At 43.7% G+C, this 11,378-nt stretch overlaps 1 protein-coding gene across 3 annotated transcripts in view; it reads right to left on the bottom strand.

Moving 5' to 3' along the window:
* Positions 1-8,539: 8,539 nt before the first annotated feature.
* cux2b (cut-like homeobox 2b) overlaps positions 8,540-11,378 on the bottom strand; it is a 350,318-nt gene continuing 347,479 nt past the window's right edge. For all 3 annotated transcript variants that reach the window (XM_078227452.1, XM_078227450.1, XM_078227451.1), the window contains one exon: positions 8,540-9,648. In XM_078227452.1, coding sequence (XP_078083578.1) covers positions 8,775-9,648 — 874 coding nt within the window. In that variant the 3' untranslated portion in view covers positions 8,540-8,774. The remainder of the gene's footprint in view (positions 9,649-11,378) is intronic.

Raw genomic sequence — 11,378 nt, forward strand, 5'->3', positions numbered from 1 at the left:
TTGTAAAGCTGTGCCTCCCAAACGTTTCCCAATATGACCCCATTTTAATCCTCACATTTAGTGTCCCCCCAGAGTGAAAACTGGTGTGTGTTTGCGGAGGGCTGGTGACTGGGGAGAGTGGGTTAGAGACTTGTTCAGCAGGGCGGTTCTTTGCAGATTGGGGGAGTGTGGTTTAAAACTGTTGGTTCTGCCCTGCAAAAAAGGCAAAGGCCCACTTTCTTCCAGGCTGTATTGCTAAGCAGCAATCTGGCCTCAGAGACCAATTAAGCCGTGCCCACCGATAAAAAACATAAAGGGATAATTGTAGCTGTCATAATGCAATGCCAGTGCAATGGTCGTCACTGCTGCCCTATGACCCACTGTGCGTTGTGACTCACAGTCTGGGAAGCCCTACCGCAAAGTCTTTTTTTAAGTGTTCATCGAAATGTGTCTTTTTCAGCTGTAATTCAGATAGAGCAATTTTTTTTTTCATTTTGTGATATTCAGGTATTTAGGCTTATGGCAGTGTTGGTTGGGGAGTTGGGTACTGCAGCAGGGGCAAGCATTTGGTTCACTTTCTCCTTGGTGGCACAGTGGTTAGCACTGCTGCCTCACAGTGCCAGGGACTTGGGTTTGATTCCCGGCTTGGGTCACTGTCTGTGTGGAGTTTGCACGTTCTCCCCGTGTCTGCGTGGGTTTCCTCCGGGTGCTCCGGTTTCCTCCCACAGTCTGAAAGACGCGCTGGTTTGGTGCATTGGTCGTGCTAAATTCTCCCTCAGTGTACCCAAACAGGCGCCGGGGTGTGGAAATTAGGGGATTTTCACACTAACTTCATTGCAGTGTTAATGTAAGCCGACTTGTAACACTAATAAATAAACTGTAAACTTTTGCAGAATTTCCATGTCCTGAGGTATTCACAAAGCAAATGAATTAATAATCTAGTGTAATCGTTATATCCGAGTGTGAGCAGCTAAGGGAATTTGAAAATTGTAGGCAGCTTGATGTGGAATACCATTTTTTGTGTTGTATTCGAACTGGAAAATACACTTGTCTTTTGGAATTGTGGTAGGACATCTAACCCTGTATCTTTCCCTTTGAGTTCAGATTGTGTCTCCCTTACCGCAATCTCACTCCAGTTCATAAACAATGATTACCTCACTCATGCTCTGGTGGCTATGGGGTAATTTTTAAGACATTACTTTGCAAGGCAAACTTATTTTTCAAAAGTGAAATTAATTCATTAATTTAAAACACATTAGACTGCTTCCCATATGTTCCAGTGGAAGTGTTTCTTAATTAGTTATGGCAGTAGAATTGCTAATATCCCTATTCCAGCATCAGGAAAATGCCAAGTAAAATATTTTATGTGTAAAAAAAAGTACCCTCTTGTGGGTATCAGCCATAAAGAATATTGCCCATTTAAATTAATTTTAAAATAAACCTCTATAAAATATTTAACTGTTATAAAATCCATTCAACTTAATATCACATAAAATTGCTTCATGTGGCGAACAGACTGACAGAACATAGAACATAGAATAGCTTTTAAACACCATCCTTCCACATCTGGGTCCTGGTGTTTGATAGAATACAATTAATGTTATAATGATCCAAAGTGAATGGAGTTCGTAATGGATGCAAGCGCAAATTAGCAATATCTCTAACAGTAGACAATCTTCTGAGGTTTGAGTTTGGGAAGGATGCTAATGCCATGAAGAAGACACAGAGGAAATTTTCCAGAATGATGACAGCAGTGAGGGACTTCAGGTACGCTTTTGAATAATTTACAGGATGTGGGTGTCGCTGGCTAGGCCAGCATTTATTGCCCATCCCTAGTTGCCCTTGAGAAAGTGATGGTGAGCTGCTTTCTTGAATCATTGCAGTCCCCAAGGTATAGGTACACCCACTGTGCTGTTAGTGGACTAGAGCAGCTGGAGTTTTTTCTTCTTGGATCAGGGAAGATTAAGGGTAGTTCTTGTGGTAAATAGTACAGTAAGGAGACACTATTTCCACTATTGTGTAGGTTGGTATCTGGAGGGCACACATTTAAGATAATCGCCAAAACAACCAGAGGGGAAGAGAGTTTTTTTTTCACCCACAGTGAGTTATTATAAACTGGATTGTATTGACCTGAAAGGGTGATGGAAGCAGATTCAGCGAGAGCCCTCCACCCCGGAAGCCTCGGACGAACCTGTTGCCGAGGTCACCATCGCAGACGTCAGAGCAGCCTTCTTGAAAGTCAACCCACAGAAAGCGACTGGCCCGGATGGGGTACCCGGACGAGCACTCAGATCCTGCGCGGACCAGCCGGCAGGGGTATCCAGACATCTTCAACCTCTCTTCAAACCAATCGGAGGTCCCCATCTGCTCCAAGAAGATGACCATCACCCCGGTACCAAAGAAAGGCCAGACAGCGTGCCTTCCGGTGGCTCTGACATCCATCATTATGAAGTGCTTCGAAAGGTTAGTCATGGCACGAATCAATTCCTGCCTCCTGGACTACCTGGATCCACTACAGTTTGCCTACCGCCGCAACAGGTCCACAGCAGACACCATCTCCCTAGCCCTGCACTCAATCCTGGAACACTTAGATAACAGACTCCTATTTATTGACTACAGCTCAGCCTTCAACACCATTATTCCTACAAAACTCATCTCCAAACTTCGTGGCCTGCGGCTCGGCTCCTCCCTCTGCGACTAGAGCCAAGACTTCCTAACACACAGACTGCAATCAATAAGGATAGGCAACAACACCTCCTCCACGATCATCCTCAACACCAGTGGCCCACAAGGCTGTGTCCTCAGCCCCCTACATATACCCCCTCTTTATACACCTATGACTGTGTGGGCAAATTCCCCTCCAACTCGATTTTCAAGTTTGCTGACGACACCACCGTAGTAGGCCGGATCTGAAACAATGATGAGACAGAGTACAGGAATGAGATAGAGCATCTGGTGAACTGGTGCGGCAACAATAATCTCTCCCTCAATGTCAACAAAATGAAGGAGATGGACATCGACTTCAGGAAGTGTAGTGGAGGACATGCCCCTGTCTACATCAATGGGGACGAAGTGGAAATGGTCGAGAGCTTCATGTTTCGAGGTGTCCAGATCACCAACAAGCTGTCCTGGTCCCCCCATGCCGACACTAGAGTTAAGAAAGCTTGCCAACGCCTCTACTTTCTCAGGAGGCTAAGGAAATTTGGCATGTCAGCTACGACTCTCACCAACTTTTACAGATGCTCCATAGAAAGCATTCTCTCTGGTTATATTACAGCTTGGTATGGCTCATCCTCTGTCCAAGACCGCAAAGAACTACAAGAGGTCGTGAACAAAGCCCAGTCGATCACGCAAACCAGCCTCCCATTCATTGACTCTGTCTACACTTCCCGCTGCATAAGAAAAGCAGCCAGCATAATCAAGGACCTCATGCACCCCGGACATACACTCTTCTACCTTCTCCCGTCGGGAAAATGATACAGAAGTCTGAGGACATGTACCAACCAACTCAAGAACAGCTTCTTCCCTGATGCCATCAGGCTTTTGAATGGACCTACCTTGTGTTAAGGTGATCTTCCTGTACACCCTAGCTATGACTATAATGCGACATTCTGCAGTCTCTCCTTCTCTATGTACGGTATGCTTTGTATCACATAAGAAACAATACTTTTCACTATATACTAATACATGTGCTAATAATAAATCAAATCAATAATGGGTTTCAAAAAGGTAAGAAGTTTAACAACACCAGGTTAAAGTCCAACAGGTTTATTTGGTAGCAAAAGCCACACAAGCTTTCATCGACATGGAAAATCGAGTTGGAGGGGAATTTGTCCACACAGTCATAGGTGTATAAAGAGGGGGTATATGTAGGGGGCTGAGGACACAGCCTTGTGGGCCACTGGTGTTGAGGATGATCGTGGAGGAGGTGTTGTTGCCTATGCTTATTGATTGCAGTCTGTGTGTTAAGTGTGGCTTTTGCTACCAAATAAACCTGTTGGACTTTAACCTGGTGTTGTTAAACTTCTTACTGTGTTTACCCCAGTCCAACGCCGGCATCTCCACATCATTTCAAAAAGGTAGCAGGATTGTAGCTCTATGGGGAAATAATGAAGGAGTTGGACGAAATGGACAGCTCTTTCAAAGAGCTGGTACAGTGTGATGGGTTAAATGGTCGCCCTGTATGATTCAACATGATTTAAGTTTAAAAGTTTTTTTATTAGTGTCACGTGTAGGCTTACATTAACACTGCAATGAAGTTACTGTGAAAATCCCCTAGTCGTCACACTCTGGCACCTGTTAGGGTATGCCGAGGGAGAATTTAGCATGTCCAATGCACCTAACCAGCACATCTTTCGAACTGTGGGAGGAAACCGGAGCACCCGGAGGAAACCCATGCAGACACAGGGAGAAGGTGCAGACTCCACACAGACAGTGACCCAAGCCAGGAATCAAACCCGGGTACCTGGCGCTGTGAGGCAGCAGTGCTAACTGCTGTGCCACCATGCCTATTGGGGCACTGATTGTTAACCACTGGGCCACCATGTGACATGGTGGCACAGTGGGGAGGGCGGCATGGTGGCACAGTGGTTAGCACTGCTGCCTCACAGCGCCAGGGACCTGGGTTCAATTCCCGGCTCGGGTCACTGTCTGTGTGGAGTCTGCACGTTCTCCCTGTGTCTGCGTGGGTTTCCTCCGGGTGCTCCGGTTTCCTCATACAGTTCGAAAGATGTGCTGGTTAGGTGCATTGGCCGTGCTAAATTCTCCCTCAGTGTACCCGAACAGGCGCTGGAGTGTGACAACTAGGGGATTTTCACAGTAACTTCATTGTAGTGTTAATTTAAGCCTACTTGTGACTAATAAATAAACTTTACTTTTACTTTATGTTGTTTTAAAAGTAATTTAGAATCTTTGATATTTAAAAAATCCAGCCCCAATTTGAATGCTGTTTCCAAACTCCTGCAGACTGCCCCAGACCCTCTCCTTTTGCTTCCTGGATGAATTCCTTACTTGGGTTCCTTGTGGTAAAACTGAGATTAGGAACTTTATGGGCAATTACAGTAAGGAGTTTGTGTTCAGTACATTGAGACTCATTGTTTTGGAGCAAATTTCAGAATACTGTCCCCTAATAAAGTTAAATGCTTGAATTTTGCATTTTTTAAAGCGATGATCTCATGCTTTTAATAAGTGGATTGCACACGGCCATTCGCAGCAAAATAAATCAATAGCAATAACCCAGAGTTTAAATACTCCGTACTGTTCAGTTAAAATTAATGAATTAGAAGAGGAAGAACAAGTAACCAAGTAAACAACCAACTAAATATTCAATTAAACTTACTGGTCCCAAAATTGTGCTTAGAATAAGATTGAGCTGATTACCAGTCACTGTTATTATGGAAGTAAATTAAACAGCAGCTTCCAGCATCTCACAGTCAAACACAGAAATCAGGGAAGTTACCGTTGGACTTGCTCTTCTCCTCCAAACATTTTGCTGTACTGAGGTTTGGCATTAAATCACACACACCCACACCCACACACACACAGTGTAAAGTTGCAGCACTTACCCACTGGACATCCACTAAGCATGCCAGGAGAAACTGGGACATTCTTGATCAGGTTTGTGAATCTTTAACCATGATAAGGTTTCATTCCTTCCAAAACAACCTCTCTGACACTGAACACTTCCACAAGTGTGGAATCTCATTCCTTCACATTGTAACTGCTTGGATATTTAAAAACAATACTTATTTTGTTTTTTCTTCCTGCCTCTTTCAGCACTCTCCAAATCATATCTGTGATAACCCCCATCACTTGCATGGGGAATCACTAATTTATCTCCCTGTAGGACTTGCTGATATGAGTTCCCTGGAGATTGCTAATTAGCCAATGAGGCAGAGCTCGTATATCGAGCCCTGAATAAAGCAGGACCCTGAGTGGGTCCATTACCTTTTAGTCCCGGTTGGGACCTGTTGCGTCCACCACAGGCTTGTGGTTTTTGTTTATTTTGAGCATTAAAAGACAGCCGACTCCTGGAGTTATTATAATATCTTTCCCTATCGTTTGCTTCCTGTAGTTGATATTACAGTAAATTAAATTTACTCATTTACACTTCCTGGTTTAGATGGGTGAAATCTGATTGGTTGAAGAGTCAGGTTGTCCTGCTTGCACAGGTTCACTGTACAGGACCTTACATTGAAGTAGATTGCCACACAAAAGCACGTGTAATGAACGGTTAGTGCCATTTGTTTGCCAGTTCCTGCAAAATCCATAATTTGCTGAGATGGCCCCGTCCTACTTACCAATCGCTGGATGGTAATAATACTGACAGTTTCAAGATTGGAAGCGTTTGGAACTCTGTGACTTTTGTCGAGCTGGAAGAACACCTGAGTCTTGCTAACTGGTGAAATACAAATGAAGTACAGACTACGACTGAGATAAATGTAATTGAAGTCTCATCTTTCCAGCTGAATAGTGTACAGACACAACTCCAAACTGAGAATCTGAAAAGGGAAATTGATTTCCAGCATTAAGCAACTTCAAGGTTTGGATTTGAAGAGTAAAGTTTGCCTGGATGCTCATACCTTCTTGCCTCAAACAATATTCTGTTCAGATATACTATCTTGCTGAATGTGTCTCATAGATTGATTGTTAAATGTTGACTGTATTGACTCAACTGTCACATTAAAAACTGCACATCTTTAATTCAGCAACAGTTGCAGAGAATTTTTATGACAATTGGTTTAATACAGTTGCCATTTTCAGATTGATCTGCAGGGTATACCTGCATGCATAATGCATGAAACAAACTGTATCCTTTCGAATCAGATCAAATAGACTAGCATGGCAGCTGTAAAAGGGTGCTAAATCTAAATGATGAAGTCAATCATTTGATTGCATTTTTCACTGTGTGCCTAATTTTAATTGCTCTGACGTTTTTTTCCCCTTCATTCCTTTTGTCTATACTCCTCAGGAGAAAAATAATGCATCACCCGCCTTTTAAAGAAAACACTCTGTTCATATTTGTTTGAATTTAAGTTGCTTTCAGCAATGTCACGAAAGCAATGGGGGTGAATTTTCCCATTCCGCCCGCCACGGGAATCGGAGCGGGCGAGGGGTGGAACATGGAGAGGTCCTTTGTCCCCGGGCAGGGTTTTCCGGTTTCGGGGCCAGCGCGGCCGGAAAATCCCGTCAACTGCGATACAGTTTGTCTTCTTGAACGCCTCTTCGGTTGTCTTTCCATTTGGGACTATTGCAGACCTGTAACATTATGAATAAAAGCTGATCTGAAATACAGTGACAAGTAACACCGTATTTTGGGACACGGCAGCGGAGAATAAATCAAGCCGCAGGTCATAACTCTTACACAATGCAAACAGAAATATACTGTATTTAGTGGCCAAGTGCAGAGAAAGACTACAAAGGCGAGACAAAGATCAGCCTTCATGTTTTCATTTTACAAATACAAAAGGTAAGATGAACACAAGGATAAAAAGGGTCAGCTGAATATGATCAAGTGCATTTCCGTAGCCTTGAGCACAACAGGATTTAAATTTGGTACAAGACAAAAAAAATCAAGTGCTACAGGGAATCCTGAAGAGTCAAAAAGCCACATCAACCTTCTGTAATGAGATAAGATTACACCAATGCCATCGCATCAACTACATCTTAAAAGAAAAAAAACTTCAAAACGTGGACAAAAATCAAGACTGGTTTGAAGAGGTCAGGCGCGCTGTGTTGTAATGGAAGTTGCTCACGCAAGGTACAGTGCTGAACACCCGATATGGCAACTCAGGAAGCAGAATTTCTTCTTCAAAAGCAGAGATTTTATCAGCTGCCTCTTTTACATTTTTGTTTCCCCGATAGTTCCGTAGCTGGTTAGAAAAAGAAAACAAAATGTAAACTCCAAAATTATTTGTTTTTGTCAGGCAAGGTTCTGCTCATTCGGCTTTTGGTATTCTTCAGAACACCACGGGGGGGTGGGCGGGGGGGGCGGGGGGGGGGGGGTGGGTGGTGAGTGACTAATGGGAGGGAGGTGGGGGGGGTGAAGAATTAATCACGTACCATGCTACATCTTGTTCAAGAAAGGCTATTGCAGAAATTTCTACAACAATATACAATTGCACATAACACCCTGTGTTACAAATGTTTGAAAACACATGACCAATAACTAAGTACACAGTTCCTGGTGTTGAGGTTCCTATTTTTTTTTAGAGTCTTCTTGACTATATCAGAGTCCACTTCTAGTAATATGAATTAGTTGTCTTGAAGACAAAAATTAAGAAAAAACAATTTCTATCCATAAGCTAGCAAATTTGGTCAGCCTTCTGGATCATAGTGCTGTTTAATGGCTTTAGACTATAGTCTTTAATCTCTTCCTGTGGCAAACTACAGGACTTCAAGTGTGCATTTAGTGGCACAAAATTAACGTTTGTTATTTTCATTCTGTAGCTAATGGCAAGTAGGAAAATTGCTACAGTAAAGAGTGTTCATCCAGTCCTTAATATAAGACTTGTACAAATAAATATTTTTTTCTAAAAGTTGTTTGAATTTTTTTTTGTTTAAAATAGTGGTCAATATTTTTTTTTCCTCAGATGCTAAATGTGATTCTGGAAGATTAATTGAAGAGTAAATTCATAAAACTCAACAGTCACCTGCAAAAATTACTGCAGTTTTAGGCTCTGCCGAGTCTCAAGTTAAATTAAACATTTAAAATTCTTCCTACTCTTGAAGAGTTCAGTGTTGCATCCTATCGTTTTTATAATCAATAAAGTCACAGCTCATAATAAAACGTCTGATCAGAATTCCCAGTCTGTAGGTTCTTCCCGATTGGCCGCCCGTTCGAGCCGATGGATTATGTTGTTCAGATTGGCCATCTTTGCGTTCCGTCTCTGGATGCTCTTATTTAGCTTTGTGTCTGACTGGAAAGCAACTACCTCAGTGCCAGGAATCGAGTACTGCCCCTTGGAAATGGCAGGCACTGACGGAGAGATAGGAGCAGAAGAGGATGGGACTGGAGAAACTGGCATTAAACCTGGAGAGGAGGCGGCAGAAGGAGAGTTCAGAGTCACCTCCAGGTTACCACATGCAGGCTCTGAGGCTGCTCTGAAACTGTTAGGGGTTAGGCCATTGGTTTCTGTTTCTTTTGGCACAGAAACATTCTCATTCGGCTTTGGCGAGATGTCCGGAGGCGTGAGGTCCGAGGAGTTAGTGTGACATTTGTCATAATTAGATGAACCAATGATCAAGCACTGGGGATTCTGGATATGCAGCACGGTGGTAGTCTTTAGCGGATGGGCCTCATGGTTGCAGCCTGTCCCTTCTCTCTCTCGTTTAACAGTGCTGGGGAAGTGCACGGATGATGCAGCACTTTCTAGGTCATTTTGACCGCAACATCTTTCGCAATGATCATAATCCTCTTCTTCGCAATGATCACTGAATTCCTGTTTAATCTCCCTGTTCGCCTCCCCACGAGCTGCCAGTGGAGTGGGCCGCTTGCCCTTCAGTTCGGTAAAAATGGCTTTCTTATCTTCTGGCTCAGAGTCAGAACTCTGCGATGGCCCAGCACTGAGAGAATGATTGTGGGTTGTGTACCCTCGATAACTGGCCGGCTCCTGGTCCGTGTCATTCTCCTGGAGGTCTTCGACAAGCGTTTCTCTTCGAACACGTGACCTGCATGAATGAAAATTTCAGTGAATCAGGCAGCATTAGTTACAGGCTCATTAAATAAACTACTGAGGCAACCTGAAGATCAAAACTGAGGGGGAAAAAATCAATCTGACGAGGTTGTACTTTTCTAATATTAAATGTACTAGATGTCTCAACCACTTTAGAATCAGTGACTCAATATCATTCAGTAAAACGTCGTTGGATCCAATTTATTCTTCACTACAATTACATTGTATACCTGCTTCCTCAGTTGTTATTAGACAGTGAGATACTGTCACGACAATGTGTTGTGTGCGATATTAATTGCTAGCTTCATCAGCTGGTGTAATGCCTTGGATTGTTTTTATAAAAGAAACAGCTAGAAATGCAAAGACACCCCTTTTAAAATGGCTGCGGAAGTCACCTGACCTGCAAACTGGCCAAGTTTCTAGCAGCCTCAGAAAGCGGATTACCCGGGGCCATGTCTAGGCTGTTCCCTGATGGACTTCACGCCTGCCATTGTCTGATCTCTGCAAAACACAAGGACAATCGGCCACCAGATATCCTGCCTCCAAAACCTGCCAGGAACAAAGAAGGACTAACCAAAATCTATATGCAGGAAGGGGGCTAAGGACCGCCCATCTGTTTTGATGGCATCTTGAAACGCTGCAAATGGGGAATCAGCGTTCTTTTGTTAATATGGATTGCTCTCTATTGTGCATTAATAGCCGGTGTCACATCCTTCTATTCATTCCTGGGGATGTGGGTATCACTGGCCGCCCCAGCATTTATTGCCCGTCCATAATTGTCCTCCAACTGAGTGGCTTGTTGGGGCCCTTCAGAGGGCTTTTTAAGAGTCAACCACATTGCTGTGGGTCTGAAGTCACATGTACGCCAGACTGGGTAAGGATGGCAGTGTTTCTTCCCTAAAGGACACCAGTGAAGCAGATAGATTTTTGCAAAAATCGACAATGGTTTCATGGTCATCACTAGACTTTCAATCCCATGATAGTCAGGGGGTGAACTCTGTGCCCAATTAGTGGCACTGAGCACCTCCGGAGAGGTTGGAGCTGCCTGCCTGACACCGGCAGTGAGGACGGACAGCAGCCAGGTTGTGGGCTGCAGCTGCCTGGAAAGTGGCCATGGAAGACAAGGTAAAGAGCAGCTCTTGTGCCAGTTCTTACTGGCCCAAAGCGTCTGAATAAATATCAACTACAAAATAACTTACTTGTGCCCCACAACAAAGCCGACGGTAGTGCATTAGTGTGCACAAGACCATCTGGATAGGTCTGAAAAAAGATTTAAAAATTGCACCGTGGGACTGACGGAGCCTCTCAGGGTGTTAAAGGGGCTATTATTTGGAGAGATGCACCAACATTTCCCAACACTCCCTCGCACTGCCAGCCATCATGTCCTGGAGGCATCAGGATCCTGAGGTGAGCTCTGGGAATGAGACTCTGAAATCCAGCCTGCACCAGGTCCCAACCCTGCACTCTTTGAGAATCAAGCCTCACATACCTGTTGGACCGTTAGCAGTTGGAACTTGACTGGTAAACATGTAACTGAATTGGATTATCAAATATATATTTTTTTGCGCCGTTCTGCGATTCCCATCAGAATTTCAACTGTTTCAGTCAAAGACCCAATTGCAAACACATTTGAAGATTCTCATTGAACATAAACTGTTAACATTTGGCCAAACCAAACGCAATTCACTTTAAAAATGATTGACCGTTCAAAATTAGAGACTCCTT

The sequence above is a fragment of the Mustelus asterias genome, chromosome 13 (genome assembly GCF_964213995.1).
Source record: "Mustelus asterias chromosome 13, sMusAst1.hap1.1, whole genome shotgun sequence".
Taxonomy (NCBI): domain Eukaryota; kingdom Metazoa; phylum Chordata; class Chondrichthyes; order Carcharhiniformes; family Triakidae; genus Mustelus; species Mustelus asterias.